Consider the following 23,939-nt stretch of genomic DNA (forward strand, 5'->3'; position numbering starts at 1 on the left):
CAAACGAGCACGTGCAGACGCTCTGCACGCTGAGTGGCCCCGGAGGCCTCGGTGAATGTCAGCAGTGTGGTCACAGCCGAGGCTCTCCTGAATGTCACCGAGTCCCGACCTCCCCGCAGAGCGCTCTTGCCCTCGGTTTCCAGATTCCGGAACGAGTGCGCAGGCGGAAGGAGAAACGGAAGCCAAGCGCCCTGACTGCTGAGGCGCGGTCCGCCCGGCGGGGGGCGTGAAAGCATCCTCTCTCGCGAGTCACGGAGGCACCAGGGATTTGATGACTGAGGGAGGGAAGGGCCCCGGGTCTTCTGGCCACGAAGCCCACCAAGATTTCACACTGTCGCCCTCCCCATTCTCACCAAAAAGGCAGCTGGCACTTGAACCTCCTCCTCGCCCACCGAGGCCCGCTCTCCCCTCCCCCAGCGCTGGGTGCCTGGACCCGGGGTACTGATCTACCTCTGCGACACTGATCTACCCCTGCGACACGGGGCGGTGGTGGCAACCGGGAACTGCGGCAGGGGAGTGCGAAGCCAGCAGTAGAAGTGAGCAGCCAGCCCAGAGCCCCAGCCCCTGGGGACACAGTGGGCGGACCCCAAGGGCGCCGGGACAATTGTGGACTCGTCCTCACGGGAGCTGGCACAAGCACTTCTCGAGAACCACAGCCTTTCTGCGTGAGGCTGCATACAAGAGGTGACGGGCTGTTCTCCACCTCGACCTCACGTGGCTCTGGCTACGAGACCTTGGAGAGTCACGTCCCCTGCCACCCCAGCAACTGGATCCGGGGAGCAGGCATCAGAGGCATCTGTCAGCTCCCATCCCGTGGCCACAGGTGGATAACATCGCCTCCACCTGAAATGCCACTCGGGGATGCGGGAGGATGGACGAGCCTGCACCGCAGCCAACATTCTCCTGGCCGGCAATAAACGACTCACCTGGGAGGTAAATGGGCTCTTCCAGCGCACCTGGGACCACTTAGCACTCCGGAGGAGCAATTTGCTCTGTGGTCCCCCGGTGTCCGGAGAAGGGCGACCCTCCAACAAAAGGCTAGCCCTCCCCGCAAGGAGCCTGCTGCCTCGAAGTGGGTGAGGGCACCCGTTCCCACCGCAGGGAGGGGCACCACCACCCGTGGCACTTTCTGGGCTCTGGCCCCCAACAGCTCTGCTTTGACCACCCCCGCCTTCCCCGCCGCCGCAGCCAGGCATTGAGATTATCTATATTAATTTTGTGATGTTTATGCTGTCTTGTCCTCTCATCTCTTTTTCTGTTTCCTTTGTCTGAGTCTCGAGTTTGCCCAGGAAGAACGGCTTCCTGTTCCCCTCTGGTTGGCCTCAAGATGGATTCCCGGAGCCACTGTCTGTTTACTTTGTCTGATGAATCTTTTGATGAACCTTCGCTGGCAAGGAGAGATCCCGCTAAAGTAGAGAGAGAGAGAGAGAGAGAGAGAGAGAGAGAGAATCTCTTCAAACAACAGAAAGGGGGAAAGGGGGTGAGCAGGGTGGAAACGGGCCCCGCGGGTCCCTCAGAAAGAGGAGGGCGGGGGGGGCGTCTTAGGGAAACAGCCGGCCGGGTGCTGGGCCGGCGCTGGCCCGGTGCTGGGCAGGCCGAGGCTGCCCGCGGGAGCTGGTTTTGTTTCTTCCCCTCCAGCCCAGCTCCTGCTCTCTCTATTTTTTCCCTTAAACCAGAGGGAATTCCTAATAAAGCCACCGCGGACTCGCAGAAAGACGGGGGAGGGAAAAGGCGCCAGGGACGGGAAGAGGCGGGTGGAACCCGCGGGGCTCCGAGGCCCCCGAGGAAACGCGTGTGCGCAACCGGCCCGCACCCCACGCCGCACAGAGCCCGGCGTCCGGCCCGCGCTCTCCTCCCGCCCGCGGTGCCGTGTGCGCGGGCGTGCACGGGCTGGCACCTTCGCGGGGTGACCCTCCCTCCCACCCCGGGCTGTGCTTTTTCAAAGCACCGTGACACAGAGCTGGAACCGCGGGACGCCGGCTGCACCCTCCGTGCTCACTGAAGCCACCTCCACCCCGCCCACCCTGCTCCGTGCTCTGCAGACGGCCTCTGCGTCCCTGCGCCTCTCCGGCCACATCTGGACGTGAGTGAGGCTTTCCAGCTGCCAGCGGTGGCACCCGGCTCAGTTCTCGTGATTCACTCTGGGTCTGCCCTCTGCCCTTTGACCTTTGCCTCAGACTCTGGATTTCAATCCCCCCAATTCAGGCTTATGCAGGCTCAGAGAGAGCAGAGGCGGCAGGCCGAGCAGCAAGCCCTGGGCCCTCTCCAGTCCCAGGCACAGAGGCGAAAGGACGGGGTGGGACAGTCATGCCCCAGGGCTAGCGAGGCTGGGGACGGGAGGGGCCGGCAGTCTCCTCTCTCCCCCAACCCTGGGACACCCCCAGTGTGGCACGTGGGAGGCTGTGCACCCCAGAGCGCCCCACGGCTGCGAACGGAGGCTCTGTGTCTGCGCCTCAGCCTCACCAAACACCTGTGTGAGGAACACAGGCAGGTAAACGGAGGGGAGGCCCACGCACTCACCTTCCCAAGGGACGTGGGTCCCTGCGGGGGGAGCAGACACCCACACTGGGCCAAGTGAGAGCGACGTCCCCACTCAGGAAAAGCACCACGGTGCAACGGAGCAGACGCCCACGTGCAGGGGGCCTTCGCCTGCAGAGGGTGCCGCGCCGCGCCGCCCGGGGCGGGCCCTCTGCTTAGAGATGCGGCGGCTGAGCCCGGGAGAATAGGCAACTTATGCAAGTCACCCCTCCGCGAGCCCCCACCCAGCGTCCCTTCCACCATACTGCGCCCTCCCTGAAGCTCGGGACTGTCCCCAAACACAGGACAGTCACCCAAACTGGGTCCACGCCCTTTCCAGGAAACACGTCCGCACAAAGCGAGGGGCACCGCACCCCTCACCGAAGACGCAGCAGTGTGGGGAGCACCCACGGGCAGGGCCGCGGACCCCGGGGTGTGGAGCAGGGGCGCACATCGGGCACACGCAAACCGCACCCCACGGCCGCTGCCCCTCGCGGGCCTCCGCGCGCCTCCATCTGTGGGCAGGGGGTGAGGGTGTGTGAGGCCCGCACCCCAGCTTCACGCTCCTCCGCGCAACACCCCGGTGGCCGCGGGCGCTGTCCCCCGTGGGCGGATGACTTCTGCTTCCACGTCCCCTCAGCGCGGGGTCACCGCGCTGTTCAGCTCTCTCGGGACCGCCGGCGCCATCCCCACGGCACGCCCTTCCGCGCTGTGCGCGACGAGAGTCCCGAGTCTCCGCGTGTTCCAGATGGCCCTCCCGCCCGCCGCCCCGCGCCCCGCACCCCCCGCTTCGATGATAAGCTGTCCCGACTGCAGGCGAGAGAACCAACCCGGAGGCTGCGTCGTGCTGAGCAACTTACACAGCGTCTCCCAGCCACGTCGCGCCGGGGAGCCACAGCCACCCTGGAGCGCACGGGGTGTCGTCAGCACCCACGTCGCAGACGAGGGCACTGGCTGAGAGGCGGGCCTCGCCACCCCTCACACCAGTGGAGGACGGTGACTGTCCCCCTGCCCAGGACGCTGCTCAAAGCAGGCATGGGTGTTGCCGTGTCGTTGTGGGAACGAAGGGGGACACGCGCGTTCACGGAACACGCATCACGTGCTCAGTGCCGTGTGTGCCGCCTGCTCTCACCACACGGGTAACCGTAGCGCCCTCGCCCACGCGCAGCTCGCTCCACCAGGCCAGCGCGACAGGCCCACGCGCGCCTCCGCGGCAGAGAGCACCCTTGGTTCTCCTCCGATCCGTCTAAGCAGATTACGGCAGTGACGCCCCCGGGGTCGGCCCTAAGCAAGAGAGGGGGTGCTGGGGGCACTTTCCTATCTGGTTGGGCACGTGGGTTCGCCTGCAGTATCGTGTAGAGTGGTCACCCGCACGACGGTCCTTTCAACACACAGAAAGAACCCGACTCCGCAGGCGTGAGCACAGCCCCGCGCGCTCCGCGTGCCCCGGGCTGCGAGGCCTCCCAGTCCCCAGGGGCCTCCCTCTCTCGGACTCGGTGCCCCGCGAGGACGCCATTTGTCGAACCTTGAGAGAATGAATACATCAAGGTCTCCGAGCGCTATCGATCCAGGGGCGTTATGGAAGAGGGGAGGGACTATGACCCAAAGTGCACTTTGTTTATTAACCACGGAGGAGCTGGTCCCAGCAGCCTGCGGACCTAGCCGCGGAGTTTCGGAATCTTACTTAAACAGACTGGTCCTCGAGGACCCGCCAGCCCCCTCAGCGTCCACCATGATAGGCTTTGTCTCAGAGACCCGGACCCCCACCCTCCCATTCGGCAAAGCCGCGAATGCGGGGCAGGCCCGGACAGCAGCACGGGGGAGGGCTGTGCAGGGAAAGCCGAGCCCCGGGAAACGAGGCAGGGCGCGACCCTGCGGTGACAGCAGGCTGCGAGCCCGAGTCCAGGTGGACCTTCCCTGAGGGAGGCGGTGGGGCCGTCGCGTCTTCCTCCCCAAGGGCGGGTTCCCCGGCCTGGCCCCGCAGTGGCGGCCAGGTGCCCGTGGCCAGGGAGCCTCCGCCCCGCCCGCCGAGGGCCCACACCGCTTTCACCCCCGACCCCAAGTCCCACTTCAGCGTCTCGCTTTATGTGGGTGATTACGATTGTTCTTATTTTCGTGGAATGGAAGAGTCCTTTTCCAACGCTGCAATCGATCCTATGGGAGGAAAACTGGGCGAAAGTCAGGAGCAAACGGGAAGTTGGCTTACGCCTGGGACGGAGGAGGACGGAGAAGAGGCACAGCTGGGAGGGGCGGCACCTTGGGGAAAAAGACCCCCAAATCGGGCCCCTTCGCTTCACGGCGCCGGAGCCGGAGCCACCGACCGACCGTCACGGCGGCCGCCACTCTCCCCGGCCGGGGCGGGGGCAGCCTGGCTGCCTCTCCTGTCATCACTTGTCTGTGCGAGCCCCGCCACTCCACGGAGCCCTTCCAACCCCCGCGTCCAAGATCGTAACTCAGAAGACCCAGCCTCCGAGGAGCCATGCAAGGAACCCCCACGACGGCACAGCGCGCGCCGCCCCAGGCGTGGGGCTCCGCGGGGCCCTGCGGGCCTGGAGCTAGGCCATCCCGGCCTCTGCCACCCTGACGCGACAGGGAGGACCCCGAGAGGTCCCGACTCTAGTGTGCGCACAGCAGAGCAGACACGTCGGGAAGTTTCGTTCAGCCTGAAAATATAAATAAGTCCACTTTAGATTGAGACGAATGATCTGCAACTTTGTTCGTTCCCTCCTTCAAGGAACACGTTTTGAGCATGACCTATGCACCGAGCGCTGTGCCAGGTATGCAGGGGGATGGATGCGGCGTCTCTCCAGGCCTTTACCGTCTGGAAGGGGATGCGTACAGTCAGAGAAGACCGGATCCGTCTTTCCGGAAACGTTTTCTAAGCGCTGTGCTACACTCAGGTCCCCTTCCAGGTCCCTGATGGCCAGCGGCCCCGAAGCCCGCCGCTTTTCTCCTCCCGATGGTAAGGAATTTGAGGACGAGGTCCGATCTCACATTCCTCATCATGCCTGGCTCAGGAGTAAGTGCCGGGAAAACGCGTTTTCAATGCAGGGAAGGAAACAAGCGGGAGGCGGGGAAATGCGAAGGAGAAATTCTCTGACTCCTGGGGTAATGGATACCCGGACGTGAACGGAACTGGAGAGAAGCCCAGGACCGCCGTTTCCTCTGAGAGCCGGCCGCAGGGGTGGCCGTGGTGGCCGCAGCTCGAGCTGCCCTCGGAGACGGAACCAGAGCGTCTCCGCGTGGAGGCCGCCGGGGCAGGGCGGGGGAGCACTGCAGAAGGCCCTGCCCCGCTCCGGGTGACCTGGGCGTCCAGGAGGTTGGGCCGGCCAGACAAGGGCCGGGGCCAAACGCAAACCTGCGAGAGAGCTGCCCCTGTCCCCGCTCTGACGCCTCGTTATTGTCTTTTCCCTTCACTCCTGGCTTAAGGGACCAAAACCCAACTCCACGGCGAGGAGCGAGTTGTCCTGAGAATGTAAATTAAGTGAATGTAGATCCCAATTCACAAAGGACAGAATGTTCACACCTCTTCTGTCCCGCACTTACCGGGCCGGGTCCACTGCATCTCTTAGGATGCGTTGTGCTTTCTAAGGGGAGGGGCTTCTCGCTGATCCTTCTTTTTGGTAGCTAGTACCCAACAAATGTTAATAAATGGATAAACATTTATCCTTTTTGGATAAATAGGTAAAACAGTGTTTCAATTCAAAAAATATTAACTGAGTATCTCCTGTGTGCTGGGCATATAAATCCTGATCGTTTTCCAGAAATTCTTTAATCTAATGAGGGGATCGGATCGTAAACCAATAGCTACAATAGAAGCTGGTGAGTGCTGGGGGGAGGCTATGCCCGAAGACGTACAGGGAAACATGAAGCGTGACGTTTTGCTTGTCGTTGTTGCTCAGACGCTGTTTAGAACAACGTCTACATCATCGCTTAGCACTGTATTATCTGAACTACAGAGAAACTTTGCACAGGGCCTCGAACGAGAGAAAAATCCACTTCCCCTAAACGACTGATCTGTTTCCAACTTTAAATGTTTTGAAATTTGAAACTAATCTTGTTTCCCTTTTTGCTTTGGCTACTAGGAAGCAGAGTCAAATCTGTAGCTGACCTCTACGAGGTCTGGAATGATCAAGATCCTGGACTAGTTCGATCCAAGAGTCAAGTAGCTATTTCCTTATCAGCAAAGATCGGGAAGAAAGGACTTACGCCTTCAGTGCTACACAGTAACGTTCACTTGCGTTTTATTTTTCTACCTAGAGTTTCTCTCCTAATTTCCCCATTTATTTAGTCTGTCTCTTTGTATCATGTGTATCTTTCGGTGAGCTGTCTGAATTGCACTTTGAAATGAGATGAGCGATAAATAAGATACGTAACAGGTTCCGTTGATAAACAGAAGACAATTATATCCCTAATGTAATCATCCCCCTCAAAAAGGAAAATTCATGCAGCCATTAGGAAAACAGCAGGAAGGAAATATAAACACGGGGAAGCCGAGGGGAGACGCTGCGCTAGGGCAGTGCAGTTCAATTTCTTGGGTAAAACCGTCTTCCTGGTGTCACACCGTTTCCTGAACACTGCATTTAAGCACAGGAGACCTGCGGTCCCTTCCAGCGCCTGGGGTGATATGGTGACGACAGGCCCAGCAAGTGCCACCGTCACCTGGACGTCATCTGCACCCAGGCCCCTCGTGGCGGCCTGTTCTCTGGGCTAACCTGGCCCCTTGGGAGCGGACGTCCCGTCGTCAACGCTGAGGGTGCCACCTATGGAAAAGGAGCCGTCCTGACAAGCCCTGTACCCGGAGAGACGAGGTGTCTGCTCGTCAGTGAGGCCTCCACCTGAACGTCCTCCGAGCAGCCACACCTGGAGTGCGGGCGCACACGGGGGGAACGGGGACCGCAGGACCAGGAGGGTGTGCGAGCACAGACCTGGACCCTGCGTATGTCCCTATCAACACCCCAGGGCACCCCCGGCTTCTAAGAAGGAACCAGAGAAGGAGCTGTGTGCACACGCGCGCACACGCGCGCACACGCGCGAGGGGCAGTTCAGCTTCAGGCCGCCTACGGACACGAGCCACGCTCGCGCCCGGGAAGCAGGCAGGTAGGTTCTCACGAGGCCGCCGGCAGAGGCCTGATGGGAATCAGGGACGGGCCCAAGGAGCACCGGACCGCCCTCCCCACACCGGCATTCCGCAGCCGGCCACGGCCCAGCGGCTGAGCCTGCGGCCTGAGACTCGGCACCGGAGCTGGGCACAGAAACCGACTTGCTTTTCTGGACAACTGAGTCAGATTCCACAGAACTGTCTTGGAAGAATCACAATCTGAAGGGCCATCGCTCAATGGGAATGGATATTTTTAAGGAAAAAGCTACATTTAGTAAATTTCCTGAGGAAAATCTATTGCAACTCGGCCTCTCGTTACCTGTGTGACTTTAGGTACATTTATTACACTCTCTGAATCTCCGCCTCCTCGTCTTAAAAACGGGGGTCGTAATGGCGGCGCTACCTGCCGTTAAGTGGTCTGCACGCACGACTGTCACCACCTGGAGACAGGAGGGCGCCCTGCCCCACAGGGAAGCAGCGTCCCACCGCGGCTGACACTTTCTCTTCAGCCTAAGGTGACGCCAACGCCCTTCTCCCCGCCTGGGCCCGGAGCGATCTGCCTCCAGATCCCCTGTGCAGGGTGAACACGCGGGTAAGGGGACAGCTCGACCGTCTCCTGAGCCCGCGCCCCTTCCTCGGTGGACCGGCACTGCGGACAGATGGCGTCTGCGTTCCAGGAGCCGGGGGGGGCCTCCAGGGCTGGCCTGCCCCAGGAACTGGACCGAACCAGCTCCTACACCAGTTCGATCCAAAGAGACAAGCACCAGCAGGACGGCGGGGCCGACCGCGGTGAGAAGGCCGTCCCGGGCATCCCAGAACCCTTAAGGAGGCAGGAGGTCCAAGGGCACAAGGCCTCAGAGAGCGTCAAGGTAACCCAGTGTCTCCTGCCAGCGGGAGGGAGGAGGAGGAGAGGGCTGCTGGGGACGGGAGGGTGTAAATGTAAAAGATGAAGCTAACCATGAAAATTTAATTTGTTAAAATAATGACTAGAGAATGACAGATAATGCACAAATTGTCTACATGCATTTATTGAATACATAATAAATGTGTGTGTGAATATATATAACTAAATATGTGTACCATGATAAAAATTAATTCCAGTTTCTAAAAAGCATCTCTGTCTGTCTCCCCGCGGCAAGGACCCCAGAGCGGAGAGGTAAATTCCACACTTCCCCCAGCCTCCCTCAGGCCCCTCGGCGCAGACCACACAGCTTAAGCCGCCCCGGTGAGCAAATGTCACCGAAGGCCTGCTCGGCGGGTGGTAAATTCCAGCCATGCCAGGGAAATGCCAAGTGGTCTCAGGTCACGAGCTGGGCAAATAGCAATTTGGGGTGTGGGGCAGGCCCCCGTCCAGGGGAGGAAGGGGACAAAAGAGGGAACGAGAGGGGGCAGGCGGGAAGGGAGTGAAACCCTGGGTCTCAGCGTCCAGGGAAAGACGAGGAGGCCGAACGCGCCAGGACTCAAACGCAGAGCAGGCTTCAGGCTCCCCGAGCGAAAACAAGCGCCCCGTGACTCAGAGGGGCGGGCCTCGGCGCGCGCCACCGAGTGCTAACGGACGTCGGCCAGCCTGACCTTCCAGCCACAGTCCTGGCCCCAAGGAACGCAGCACTGTCACGCGCACGGGCTCAGGGAGCAGGCGGGCGGTCATGTGACAAGGGCCATGGGCACGGCTGGTGGGCTGTAAGCTCCGTGCAGGTAAGCCAGGCCTTACGCCCCGGGGTCCCTCGTCTCCTTCATCAGGCCTCAGCAGAGAGGGTCCACAAATACTTGCTAACACGGCGAACGGACTGAAACAGAACACGAGCTCTGCGACTTCGCCGTGCCCGCCGGAAGGTGAAAAACAACCCGACCGGCCCAGGGCTTCGCCGTGACTTCTTCATTTATCCAACCTGCGGGACGTAAGAGTTGGCCCCGGAACAGACTGTGTTCGAAAACATTTGGTCAAACTCACTTAAAAACAGTCAAGCTTCTATAATAGAGGGCGACATTCAGGAGGTGACACGAGAGGTGATGAGTTACAGTCCGGTGGGATCTTGACAAGACGCCCACCTCCGCAGACTCGGGCCCAGTTCCAGCCGCCTGGGAGCTGCCTCCGTCCTCAGTGTCAGCGTCTCGGACGTGAACCCACAGTGGTCATTACCGTGACAGCCCACCCGACACCCTAGAAAGGGGGGAGGCGGTGCAGTAGATGAGCGGGGGCGGGGGAAGGGCCGAAGCCAGAGCAGAGGCCAGGCATTATTATTCTTCTCTATTATCCGCACTGCTGGCCTCGCGGTCACTACTCGCTACTCCTACACATGCGTTACATCTGTAACAGTCAGAAGTAACACAGGAACGCGCGGACACTCAGCCTACATGCAAGCCCTCCCTCCCCTCCCCCCAGAGTCGCTGGGATGAGAAACTCATCCTGGGAGATTAATAAAGGGCTCGATTCTTCAGCTGGTGGATCACAGGCTGGGCTGGTGGAAACTCACAGAGAGAATTAATTCACAGATTTTCGAAGTAATGAGGGAATTCAACCTCTGTGACTCCCAGCTCTCCCACACTCATTCCGCAGGAAGTTTCTGGAGGCTCTCTGGTCGGCCGGGCCTTGGCCCTGTGGGCTGTGCTGAGCGGTAATAGGAAAGCACAAGACTCCATTTAAGAAAAATAATCACACGCCAAGCCCGTCTTTCCTGGTAGAACTTTCTAAGAAGGAAAATAAAGTGATCGGGCTTGCGCCTGAGCTTGATGACAGCCCCTTCCTGCCCGGGCTCCGGCAGGCCCTGTGGGGGAGGGGGCACGGCGCTGTGTGTGGGGGTGGGAGGGGCGAGCTACCAAAATGAGTCTGTGTTCCCAGACTTGCAACAACAAGGCAGCCTGAGGCCCCTTCAGACTCCGTGGAGACACGACGGGCGCCTCGGAAGGCCGCGGGCGAGTCTGAAGGCCCAAACCTGTGTCGGGGGGATCAGGCCGAGCTTGACGAAGCCCCCGTCAGCGCGGCGAGGGGGTCGTCAGGGCTGCCTGGGCTAACGATCGGGAGGACGGGGTGCTCGCAGCGAGGGCTGGGGGGGGACCGCGGGGGTTCCAGCGGGGACTGACCGTGTCCGCTCACTCGTCGCGTCGTAACTGGCTGAACGCCCCACGACGATTACAGACAGCACAGGCCCACGGAGCGGGCGCTGACCACCGCGCCCGCATCGGCACTGACCACCGCTGCCTCTACCGGGCGCTGGCAGCTTAGACCACCGTTAATGCAGGTGCTCGTATGGCCACCCCTCTCCCACGTGCCCCCAGATCGCCTGGGGGCTGGGCCGGTAGCGCTGAAGGATTCGCTTGTGTGTTTGATAGAGGGTGTTTGTCGCACTTCCTCATAAGATCGATACAAGATTTCTGTTTAAGGCTCGCTCGCCTTTGCTCTGCGAGGCCGCTGCCGGGTTGTTCCCAGACCGCCAGCCCACCGCTGCTCCTGCCTGTCGCTCAGCTGCCTCGCTCCTGTCTCAAGCTCCCAAAGTTTCCCCCGGACAAGTGCCCCCTCCAAGCTCTCTCCTCTAGACGCCGGCCTTCTCCGCTTCTTCCGCCTTTCCTCTCCTCTTCGCTGACATTTCCCGTCTTCCCCTCTCGGCCTCAGGAGGAGGCTGCTTTAGCGTATTCCTCAGGCCGCCCGCTTCCCACCAGGCCCGTCCCGAGGGCGAGGGCCCCAGGCCCCCTGGGAGGCGCGGCTCCCGCACGGTCCCACTGCTGCGGCCTCGCGTCTGCGGGTCTGCGGGCCTGCGGGTCGGCCAGTGCCAGCGCGGCGGGGACGCTGGGAAGAAGGCCGCTCCCCGCAGGGGGTCTTCGCCCTGGCCAGACCAAGCGTCCTCGCACCTGAGAGGCTTCCTTTGTGAGGGGCAAAGGACAAAGGCAAACTTTCGATTCTATCCACGATGGTAATTATAAGGAGGCTCCTCTCACAGTGTCAACGCATGGTGTCACATCACTTAAAGCCCTCAGGAAAACGGCTGACTCTCGGCCCCAAGGCACAGGCCACTAGGCACTTATCCCTGTGACCTGCTGGCAGAGCGGACCTGTCCCAGCGTGACAGATGCAGAACTTTTCTCGCACACTTACTGGGCCACACGTTCTTAAGGAAAGTCAAACATCGTCCTAAATATCCTCACGTTAAGCTTCCAGAAGCCCGACTGACAGGTAGGTGGGAAACACATTGTTTTTAGTATTTCAGCAGAGGCAAACGGTGAACAAGTAAACTCTTCTCAATTCCAAGTTGAAAGCCAAAGCCAAGACTCCTGACCTCCCGGGCAGCGCCATCTGAATTTGCAGGGGTATACACTGCACTCCCAATCGTGCAACCCCAAACCTCGGTGTTTTCCAAGAGCAATTTCCAGTCTATAATCCAACAGCTACAAGTGGACAGTGCACAAAAGAAACATCATTTGCATCATGCCGCGACGTCGGCAAGGCGGGTTGGGCGGCGGCGGGCCGAACTGCCTGGCCACGCGGTGCTGACTGTGTCAACGAGAACGGGAAAGTCACTGATGTCTGCCCTTCAGTTCACCTTCTCACCGACAGAGGCCACGTGGACACCACCAGAACCAGTTTGACACGACTGTCTGGGAGGAGGGAAGGAGTCGCGGGATAGATCAGCACTGCCCGAACGCGGGCTCCACCCTTCTGCCCGCCTGTGAGTCAGGCCTTGGCAAGGACCACGCCGGGGCACGTGACCCGCGGAATGCAGGGGCGTCGGGGGCTCTGTGGAGTGGCCCGTTCCATGGGGGTGCAAACCTGAGACCAAGAGTTAAACAGCATTCTTGAAACTGACAGGTGACCTCGGAGGCGGTCGGTGCTGGGCCTCGGCCATCCCGACCCGGGGCCCAGCAAACTCTGGCCACTCCCTGGGGTCCCCTGAACTTGCTCTGTAGTTTCCAGCTGCGGAAGACAAGGTGGCTCCTCCGCCGCGTGCGCTAGTTTAGGGAACACTTCGGGCGTATTAAGAAGAAGGAAACAGCACCCGGCAAGGAGTTAGGGAAAGCGGGAAGCAGCGGCGAGAAGGCGGTAGAGGCCCGGCCTCACCGGCCCCCCAAAAGGCTCTCCCTCCCCGCGGGCGACTGCAGACACACTTTGGGGAGCACGGCTGTCCATCAGGGACGCTCCACTGTCGACCGCCACAGAACTTCCAGGTCACGTGTGAGTGGCGAACAACCACGTGTCTTCCTTAGAGCGAAAAAACCACGCCAGAAAAAGAACAAGGCAAACATTTATGCCAGAACGCCCGACGCGGCAGAGCCCGGCCCACGCAGATGTCGAGCACTCGCCGTGTGGCTGGGCCAAACCAAAGACGGGCCGCGAACGTGTGGACTTCCAAGTCTTAGTCCCCAAACGATAAAACGTCTCACTAATTTTTATGTCAATCACACGCTGAAATATTTCAGATATATTTGGATTTAAATAAAATGCATTAAAATTATTTTCAGCTGTTTCGTTTTGCATTTGTCAAGATGGGCTACTAAAACATTTGCGACGTGACATTTAAAATGTGTGTGGACTGGTCAGCGCCGCCCGTGGGTCCGCCCAGGCTGACGGCACCACTGGGATAGCTTTGGCCCGAGACTGTCCCTCCCGTGCGACGGCCACTTAGAGCATGTACGAACCGGCGCGGGAAGCATTCGCTGGGCCTCGGACGCTCGGGCAGAGCCTGAACAGACGGAGCCGAACTAAGGAGGGGGCGGGCAGTGCCCTGCGGGGTGGCAGTGCCCATCGGCAGTAGCCGCTGTCCTTTGGAGCAAACTCGATGGCTACGTGCTTCATGTTCTGGTCTGGGGGAGCCCTCCCAGCCGCCCGACGTGGTATCGTTACCGTCACCGCCCCGTTGAGGAAAGCGAAGCTCTGCTAAACCAAACAACTTACTAATGTCGCACAACCAGCTAGAATTTGAATCCAGGTTGGTTTTCCTCAAAGTCCGTCCTAACTGTCCTGACTCCGTCACAAATGTCTTCCCCTGGGGAACCTGACACCGAAAATGCCACAGTAGAAATTCGTTCTTTCGTCTTATTTTTTTTCCTCTTCAAAACGCAAATAGTTCTAAGAGAGGTTTCACAGAGACCCCGATCACGCACACTTGAAGGCAAATAAATTCCTCAGAATTTTTTTTCATCGATTAAAGGCAAAAAAGTAGAGTCAAGCCCTGAACGTGGAGAAGGGAGGTGAGTGCCGAGGGGACAACTCAGTGCAGTCACAACACGACTCCAGGACACATCCACGACAGCCACTCTGGAAAACAGTCTGGCAGTTCCTCAAAACGCAGAGTGCGGAGCTGGCAGATAATCCAGCAATTCCCCTCCCGGGTGTCTATCCAGAGAGATAGAACCACGTCTGTGCAAAACTTGTGTGCACATGTCCATAGCAACACCAAGCCATGGAAACGACCTACTGTCCATCAGTTGATTAAGAGACAAACTGCGGTCCATCCATGCGGTGGAACACTACTCACCCGCAAAGAGGAACAGAGCGGCGGCACGCGCTGCGGCACACGCTGAGGCACGGCTGGGCCCTGAAGGCACCGTGCCGAGTGAAAGCAGCCAGCGACATGCTGCGGAGTCCGTTCCTGTGAAAATGCCCAGGATAAGCGAATCCGCGGCGACAGAGGGCAGCGGCTGCTGAGGGCCACGCCAGCGGGGAGGTGCACACTGACCGGTAGTGGCTGCTGCGTTTGGGGGGTGATGAAAATATTCTAAATTTAGATGTGGTGATGATGGCGCAATTTTGTCACTATACTAAAACCACCGAACTATACACCTTCGATGGGTGAATTCCATGGTATATGAACTATATCTCAAGAAAGCAATTTAAAAAAATCCTACTATGTATCAAGGCTGACATTATGACAGAGATAACATTTTTCCTAAATAAGGAGCACGCTAGGAGGACAGGAAGAGGTCGGGTTGCCCTAAACTCACTCTTCCTGCTTCGAAACTTTACGCGTTGAATGGATGCGCCCGTGCGTTTCCAGAAGGAAGTTATTTCTAACCGGGATTACGTAATGTCTCCAGTCGCTGACGCTAAGCAAACACCGGCGCTAGAACGTGCGATTCTGGCCTTTCAGGTGGTGGCCGTCCAGTTCGCGGGCCGTTAAAAACCTTCGTCTTTGCTCTCACGCACACTTCTCTCTCTTCTTCCAAACTCGTCCCAGCCTTTCGGCCAGAGGCAGCTCATTCTCACTTTAAGAGGACGGCGAGACAAACAAAAGACAGCAAACCTTAAATGCAGCAATTCTGGTCTCTTTTCAGCATAGAATCGCAGTCTTGGAATTGGCTTGGTCTTTAGGGACCATCTGGCGCAAGCCTCTCTTTTTTTCATGCAAGAAAACAGGGCCAGAAAGAATAAAAGCTAACAGTTATTGACTGTTTACTCGGTGCCAGGCACTATAACTTACGTGTATTACCTCGTTCGATCCTAACGACCCTCCGGGATAGGAACCATCATTATCTCCATTTCGCTGATGAGGAGAGCGAGGCGGGGGAGTCGGGGCAACTTGGACGAGGTCACCGAGCCAACGGCAGGCGCCGTGCGCTGCGAGGCCAGGCAGCCCGGCGTCTGAGCCCGACGGCCCTAGCCGCGACGGCTACGGTTTCCCCCAGAATCGCCGAAGCAATTTCCCTGTCATCTTAGAACGACTTCCTGGCAGGTCCGGAACTGACCCACCCGGTACCCACGTGACGATGAAGGGTCAGAGGAAGATGTAGCTGAAACTGTGGCCTAAACCAAAGAGGATAAACTCTTCTCCCGCTGCAATCCCGCTATCCGCCGATGACTGAGCGGCCGGCACGGGGCCGTCGAAGGTTAGACCGTCCGGGGGCCACGCCTGACCTTATTCTGCCATAAAGGGAGAGAGGTTGTCTAGGCTTATGACAGTCTGTGTCTGCACTTTTTTTTCCCCTGGAAATCACTCTGCCAAGTTTTGAAAAGTGACATCTCTAAGACGCAGACGGGGCAAAAGACAGGCTGAGACGTCTCCTGAGGAGACATCCCTGGGCGGCCGCTACTCGATTGTAGGCCGGGAGATGTGGTTTTTGGGCCCGAAAGAGTTAAAACAACGACTTCCTACGAGATGGAATAGGATATGAGTCCTGAGATAATTTATTATAGGGACGACAGCATCTTTTATTTATATAGCACGGAGAGTGCAGAACACTTTGCAAACAACTCATTAATCCACCGCTTATTTTATTTATCAGTCACCGCATTCCTCAGACCCTGCCACAGCACCTCAGGGGTGCAGCCGGATGATGCCAGTCCCCCAACCCGGGCCAAAGTGGCGATGTAAATGGACAGAGTGCTCCAGGGTCATGTGAAAATGAGTAGCAGCTGGACCTGGAAAACTGCCTCTATCGCGTGGCGTTTTGGGTGAATTTTTTAACATAAAAAGGAAAAAGGATCACGGTGTTTACATCCACTTCACCAAGTTGAAAGCCTAACAGCATCCGTCTACCAGGGGTTTGAGACCAAAGTTAAGGGCGAGTTCCCCTAAAGCGTGCACGCACGCTATGTCTCAAAAGGAGCCAGGGTTATGCTTTAAGCTAAATGTAAAACGCCTTCCTACTTAAATGTGTTTAATATCTAACTTTTGGGTCGCTTGCTTGTTTGGGGGTATTTTTTGTAATTTCGCCAACGACAACAAGGTTATGCATGAGAGTATGACGCTGGGGCCAAAGTGTGTGACAAGGCCCGGCACCAGCAGCAAGCTAGACAAACACACGAGCAGGAAAGCCCCCCACTGGAAACCCCCCCACTCCCCGCCTCTAAGACTCTGGAGGTCAGGAGTCTCTCCCCGCTCTCTGCTCCCACGCACCCCCTTCCAGCCTCCCCGGTTTATCCAGAATCGCTCTCGCTTCCAGCCCTCACAGGCACCCTTACTGTTAGAGGAAATGACACCCAATTCCCCAAACCCTGTTCCGGCAGGTTTGACCCAATTGCCCTCGGCGGCCTCTTCCCGACCTCTCAGAGGCCGGAATTTGTCTAAAAACTGATCACACGAGGGGCACCGCATATCCACACACGCCACCGTTCATACGCAGACCACAGCAAACAGCACACAGCCTCAGCACGTCACAGCCCAGATGTCACTGTGCCGCGAGGACCGTGTCAGGTGAAACTGTGGCTTCCCTGCATTGGACCTGCTCCCCTTCCCTTCTCTCTCCCAGCCCCCTGAGGAGACACAAAACCAAACGAATCCTTGAATCCTTGAATCCTCTCATCAGCAAGAAAAAGGCTTTGCATTCGCCTGTCGCAGAAGAACTTCCATGGAAAGTCACTCCTGCCGCTTGCACTCCGAGAGGAATCTGACCAGAGGCGGCTCGAAATGATCTCCAGTTATTTCAGCCCTGTTCTCTGCTCAAGGCCGAACACATTCAGAATTATTTCCCTGCCACGAACAGCTTCCTGCCACACTGCCCCCCACCTACAGATAAAGCACGCACACGTGCACGTGTGCACACGCGCACACGCGAATCATTGTCTAACGCTATAAGGAGAGGAGCAGACGCCCCGTAAGGTAATTGCTGTATTAAAAAGAAGTGGCAGGCGAGAATAATAAGGGAGGTGTCAAAAGTGAAATGCAGTAGTAGACTTAAAAAAAAAAAAAGACTACGGCTCGGCGATGGGGGTGTTAATTGAACACAGAGGGAAAAAAAACAGAGAACAAAAGGGTGTTAAGGGAGCAAGAAATAATTTTTTAACCTCCTTCCGTGATTTGATTTAACTTCAGTGCAGATAATGCACAGAAGGAAACTGGCTGAAAAGTGCCATATATAGCTATTATGTTCTAAAATTAAAAACTATTCACAACAATTATAGCTATTCATTGCTATCTATAAATATTCTCCTCAGTAAATGGCACCGATATATTTTTTTTGCGTTTTCCTAATTTTTAAACCCGCATGATTTTTGACACAGAAGTAAAAAATAAATAAAAATAAATCAAAGAGTTTTAAAAGCGGTTCGAGGTCTTTTTAAGAAATGCAATACGTTTGACTTTTTTTTTTCCTCCTCTTCTTCCATCCCGTCGACCCCACCGCCACGTGCACACACGTGTACAACACGGCCTGCTGCTGCTAATGCGCCAGAAGACCAGGAATGACGCCTCAAAAAAACAAAGAAAATGAGATAGTAAATGGTCTAAAACCCTATGTTAAACCTCTGCGTTCCCGGAAGGAGCAGGCAGATAAAAGCCCCTTTTACACACATCACTGTAGCTCGAGACGGGTTTTTCCTGCCGTTGTTCGAGCTTTGCTGGCCGAGCATTTTGCAGGCATTCTTTCTTCTTACCGTTTATTAAAAAGCAAAACGGTATCGAAATAAAAACTTACCCACCCTCTGAAGGGAGAGACACATGGGCTCTTCTTCTACTTCTTCTTCTTTTTTTTTTTTTAATATCCCCACAGTAATTTCTGACTTAAATACCTATCAATCAACTGTAACGTAGCCGGAGCTGCCTACTTTGGGTGCTGCGCGCCTGTTTCTTTCAAGTTCCAGAATGCTGGTACGACAACCTTAGCTGGTTTTCCTACTTATTTCTGAGTTTCCCATCTGAAATCACTCACAAAAGCACAAACGGCGAGTGACTGCAGTGTCCACGCTGCCATCAGCCCTGCCTGTCTCACAGACCCAGGTGAGCCAAGTGCGGGAGAACTTCTGAGGCAAACAAAGCCCACCCCAGACCAAGTGGCCTCCACGGCGCTGGGGCTGGAAGCTCAGAAACACGCAGGAAATGAGAGGGGGCTGGAAGGTGCCAGCACAACGCAGGAGTGTGTGCGACCTGACCGTCCCGGCGATTTCACCGGCTCTGCATCAAGAGCGAAAAAGCCCCTGTAACTTTACACTTTGTGGCCCGGACAGGACAGCCGCCGCACGGGGAGACGCCGGGCCGGGCCGGGCGAGCCGGAGGCGGCGGAGCTGCTGGTCAGAGGCTCCCTCCGCCACCCCGCGCCTTCTCCTGCCTGTAGCCCAGGGCACGCGACATTCCGGAGAGGGTCCTTCCCTCCCCTCCATCCTTCCGACGCACACGTAGAAGAGAAGAGGGAGGTTGGCCGTTTTTTTTCTTTCTTTCTTTTTTTAATTTAACTTTCCCCCGTGGGTGCCCCCTCAGCCCGAAACTCTGTGCATGTGCGTGTGTGCGTGTGCGCGTGCACACACATGCACGCGTGTGCGATTCCCCTTCGACACGGGCGCAGTGATCCTCTCATTTGCAACTTACAGTACTTGACAAAGTATTTTTTTAATATACTATTCTAGAGACAACACGCGAAACTTTAATTTAGATTTTTTTCATTTCCAAATACTATTCTGTCATTAAATGACAGAAATTTAAAAACAAAACATCCACCCCAACAATAAACTGCACTTTCAGAGCGCTACTTTGGCTAAAACAACTGCTTCCTACCACCTCGGTTTGGCCAACACAAGGACCACGCTCTCTAACCCCCACCGGGACCAAGTCTCCGGTCACCCCGCCACGCTGATCTACTGCCTCAGCAGCTTTTAATGAGAAGACTGGGATTAAACACTTCGGTCACCACATACAGCTAAGTGCTCTGATGGGCTTCCTCTCAAAAATCTGATGCAGCGTCCTCACACGCAGAGTCCCGTCAGCCTGGGCCATCAGATATACATGTCTTTGTATCTTGATCTTACATTTTATGAATCAAGATCAGCAGGACGCATACTACACTAGAAACAAATTACAACAAACCAAATATTCGAAGTAAATAAGCATCAAGATCAACAAAGAAAATGAGAAGGAAGAAAAACAGGAGCGAAGAAAAAAATACACATATGCACTTAGGGTTCCTGCTCCGGGCGAACAGAGAGAAAAAAAGAAAAAGTGTGACAAACTGAAAAAGCTCTTTCGATATCGATATGCACACACCATAAATCTCTTCAAAGGTGTCTCACAGCTAAAATAATGCAATTAACAGCTCTGCACCAAGGCTGGGCTCGGGCTCGGCAACCTGGAATGCTCAGGGTCCGAGCATCCTGCTCAGGTGCTTTGTCTGGGATGCTGTGCACAGCGCGAGGAACATCCAACAAAGGAGCCGCCTACTAATTTTACATACAATTCAAGACCCAAGTAATTACACAGTCCATCAACGGTCACATCTTGAAACTATTTATTTTCTAAGAGAAACGCGGAGAACTCTCAGACAGAAAGCCACCCTGTGTGCCCCCCCTTTATGTGTAACTATCAATGTATATCAACCGGGCATGCAATCATATTTATTGTCACTTTCATTCATGTCATGCCCTTGCTTCTATGGTTTAGATATGAATTATTGACTGTTACGCTCCTTGTTGTAAAAAATAAATAAATAAACCGGCTGTCAGGTGCTTGGCGCGGCTCGGCCGCGGGCGGCGGGTCGGGGCCAGCAGAGGCTCCGCTTTCTGCGGCCGCCCCTCGCGCCTCATCCGCACGCCCTGGCTTCACGCTGCCCTCCCAGCTCCGTCTTGTTACGAGACAGAGATTCACCCACTTCGGGAAATTAAAGATTAAAATAAACAAACGCGAGGATGCGCGAACCGCCCCTTCCGGAGCATCTGCTGTTTAAGAACACCTCTGATTGATGACTGCTATTTTTTAATTGTTGCTTTAAAATTTAAACGCCCCCCTGGGATGTGGTATAAGTGTGTTAGTCCATGATAGGAGGTCTAGAAAGTAGAAAAACAACCGAAAGAGTGATCTCACGGCATTACGTTCTCCCGGCCCTGAGATCGCAGGCACCCCACACCGACGGCCGGGTGCTGCACAGCGCTCCCCATGGCTCCCCACGACTCCCCACGACTCCCCAGGACGGTGTTGACAACACTGCTGAGAACCCCTCCTCCGCGGCTCCACGTAATTACAGGGCGAAAAGGAAAGGGAACTTTAAACAACTCCCCCAAAATGAGTGTTCTAAATGTGGGCCAAATTTATTCCTTCAGGAAATGGACTTTTACTTTCATATTTTCCCCAGAAGGCACATCGTTCCATAAATGTCCCTCCAGAACCTCTATGTTAGCCTCAGTTTCTAAAAAGCCAGGAACAGAGTTAAGGAAAATAAACCAGTAACGCTTGATAACTGCCCAAGAAACTTGCTGCTCCTTTCACAGGAAGCAGGCCACAGGACAACCTCCTGGAACATGCGATCAGTCTTCAGAGTCCTTCTATTCTGCAATTTTAATATTTAAATAATGGGTTCCTGATTGCCGGTTAAGTGAATCAATTGGCCAAAGAAAATGCTTAGTGCCGGAATCTGTCCTACCTGTTTTTTCTTTGATTTCACACAGCACATTAAACAAGGCAGGCTTCATTCTGTGGCAGTTTAAAGCATGTTTTCTGCAAGAAAGAAACAACATCATCATAGCGTAGGTGGACTCTCAAGCTCCAACCGCTAATAATGCACAGCGGGGTCAGGGGGACTGAACATTTAGCCAAAATTATACGCCGGGCATAACTCTGCGGCACGCTTCAATTGTTTTATGACTTAATATATAGAGCCCCAATGCAGAAAGAGAAATAATGTTAATTAGCAGGGAGAGAGTAGGCATTTAACAACAGAACAGAACTAACCTAAATTATGCCCATTTAGGCAGAGCTAGTTTTTTTTTGTTGTAGTTGTTTTTTAAGTACTTTAATCAAAATGAAATTCTGAAAACAATAATCCTACCCAGGGAATGAAGGCAGCACAGCCCCGCGCACGGGTTAACAGTTCCGTGTGATCTGTGCCACCACCACAGTCTGGGAGCTGCCTGCCTCTCGGTCTGTGTGTATGTTTTCAAATTTAATTCCTCCATGTGTTCGAATTCATTCTGCAGATTCCCCCGTATTCTCATAAACACAAGATGCTTGAAAGGTCTTCTGAGCAGAACTGTCAATTTATAAAATTTCAGTCCCCGAGTTAAAGAGTATGGAAATGCATTGCCAGGGGGCAAACATGCCCATGTGGGGAGTAAATTCATTTCTCTGTGTTCGCATTAGGCCTCGTGTGCACACACCGCTTATTTGCAGGTGTTGAAATTCAATTATTTACAATTAGGACCTTGCACCCACTGGGGAAAAAAATAAATACAATTCTCCCTCTTAGATTAGTGATTTACCTGTTTCTTGCATGTGTCTGCGTTCCTAGTGCACTTGGGGAACAAAACAATACCTTTCCCTTTATTTTACTATGGAAGCACTTAGCAGAAGGATATTGTTTTGGAAACAAAATCCTGATCGTATCAGCTATTAGTTAAGGGAATTCTGTGTCCTAACTAAAATTAATGTGTAAAGATAAATGAAAGCCCCTGGCACTCAAGACGCATGCAATTCTTTTTTAATCCCTTTGAAAGTTAAAAAAATATATAGATAGATAGATATACCCGTCTCCATGAAGAACAGAAACCAGAAGCATGCTCTATACACTGTACGGCAGAGGAGTAATAAGCTCAAAATTCAAGAGTATCAAAACAAATATACAGTGTATCTAAAATACTAATAGTTTACTTTGTAAATAATAAATGTATCTTTTGGAGGGGTGACTAGGGGAAAGGAAAAACAGATACAGTTCTTGCTGAAGAGAGTTACATTGTTAAACCGAAAAGAAAGCTTAGTGGGGATTATTCAAAAAAAAAAAAAAAAAGGTGGAAAGGATTTTAATGTATCAAAGATTTCTCTTGAGGCCTTTAAAATAGTTTGCATTAACTGTATTCTTACACATAGGCCCGAATGCGAAAAGAAAAAAGGCAAAACGAAAACAAAAACAAAAGAAAACCCCACATGGCTTTCCAGAAATATCGCATTTCCAAAGCACACGGATGGGGACTGGGGTTAGAGAGCGAGAGAACAATTTCCCCGGCCCTGCGTGTGTCCCCCCTCTCGGCATCGAGGCCATTAAGAGGGGGGCCCCGCCAAGCCTCGCTGTCCTCAGTGTTAGAAAAAGGAGCGGGACCGAACATCAGAAGAGAGTGGCTCTCCGGTCTCCCCAGCCCCTTCCACTTCAGAAACTTACTATCAGAGCGCTTTACTGATGTGTCTCAGTTTATTTTTCTGGAACGATGCAATAGAGAAATTTGCTCCAATTCAAAAAGAGGCTGTCAGTGGGAAATCTCGCTTCGACATACTTACTAGTTTGGTTTGGTTTGGTTTTCCAAAAAATAAAATTCAAAAACGGCACTGGTTAATTTTGGAAAACTTTTCCCTATTTTAAAAAATCTGGGATAATCCCAGCCTTCGAACAGTTCCAAGTTTTCGAGGACCCGTAAACCTCAGCACTTTTGAGTTTCCATGTTGCATGTGCTTGCCGCTTAAATAAGAGTGCGATTCACAACGTCCATGTTTTTAACTGTTTCTTCTCATTTCTCGATTCAAATTCCTATTTCCCTAAGACAAAAATACATAATCATGTCTTCTCCATGTGACTAAGTCATTCTACAGTATAGACATTGTGTATATATTTAAGACTACTTCTGAGATTTCACAAACTCATACGTGATTGTAAAATTCTCCCTTTCGAGATGGGCCTTGGGCAAGCTGTTAGGGATGTGCCACTGTGTCTGTGTTTTATTTTGAAAGAGAATTTACTGTAAAATCCTACAGGGGAGAACTATACAGCTGGCAATGGATTAGTTGAGAAGCTACACGGCTTATTTATTATGGTTTTTTTTAATGAAGACCGTCCTCTAGTATTGAAATACATAAAATTCACCCATGCCTTCATTTCCATTTAGCTGCATTCCGAGTGGCCCGAAGGAGCGAGGGGGGAAGAGCATGCTGGATTTTTGTCCCCCCACCCTTTTTAAAGGACCATACAGTCTGTGCCCTGGAAGGTTAGCAAACCAACTCGAATTAAGGGACATTAAAGTTAAAGTAAATATCCTACTCTCTGAAAACTAACAAATATGTCTACAGTGAAATTATCTCTTCTATCTTTCCATCCGCCTTTTTGGGAAAGAGAATTAAATGAATACAAAACATTTTCTGGATAGTTGACAACCATGGACAAAGAATTACCTTGGTTTTTAAGGGGGAAGAAAAGGGAAAAGACAAAAATGGACTGGGAAGGGGTATATCAAGAAAGAAGATCAGAAGTCTCTGCTTTCGGTAAGGGGTCGACTAAATTCGCAAAGAAAGTGTTCTTGGAACATTTTATTTTGTAATGTCACGGGGTCCCTCACGGAGAAGACATGGACTGCTGTTCAAAACTTGACAATTCTGCTCTCTCTGACACTTTTTTATAGCAGTAAAAAGTGCCGAGGGCTGCTTTTGGATCAGTTGGCAGTATTTTCTGCGTGCCTGAGTGTTTGTGTGGACATACGTGAATGCCTCCATACACAC

The 23,939-nt window shown here is 54.3% G+C and overlaps 1 protein-coding gene and 1 long non-coding RNA gene across 2 annotated transcripts in view; one reads left to right on the top strand and one right to left on the bottom strand.

Annotated features, from left to right (window-relative positions):
- Window positions 1-23,939, bottom strand: part of PBX1 (PBX homeobox 1) — a 214,292-nt gene that overhangs the window by 189,186 nt on the left and 1,167 nt on the right. Inside the window, exon 2 of the mRNA XM_039881124.1 lies at window positions 20,887-20,960. Within this exon, the coding sequence (XP_039737058.1) occupies window positions 20,887-20,960 (74 nt within the window). The remainder of the gene's footprint in view (window positions 1-20,886; window positions 20,961-23,939) is intronic.
- Window positions 1,946-10,349, top strand: LOC120617729 (uncharacterized). Its single transcript, XR_005657018.1, has 4 exons — window positions 1,946-2,083; window positions 5,252-5,479; window positions 6,603-8,487; window positions 9,359-10,349. It is a non-coding gene; the product is annotated as an uncharacterized LOC120617729 (long non-coding RNA).

This window comes from Pteropus medius, unplaced genomic scaffold (genome assembly GCF_902729225.1).
Source record: "Pteropus medius unplaced genomic scaffold, Ma_sr-lr_union100, whole genome shotgun sequence".
In the NCBI taxonomy this organism is placed as follows: Eukaryota; Metazoa; Chordata; class Mammalia; order Chiroptera; family Pteropodidae; genus Pteropus; species Pteropus medius.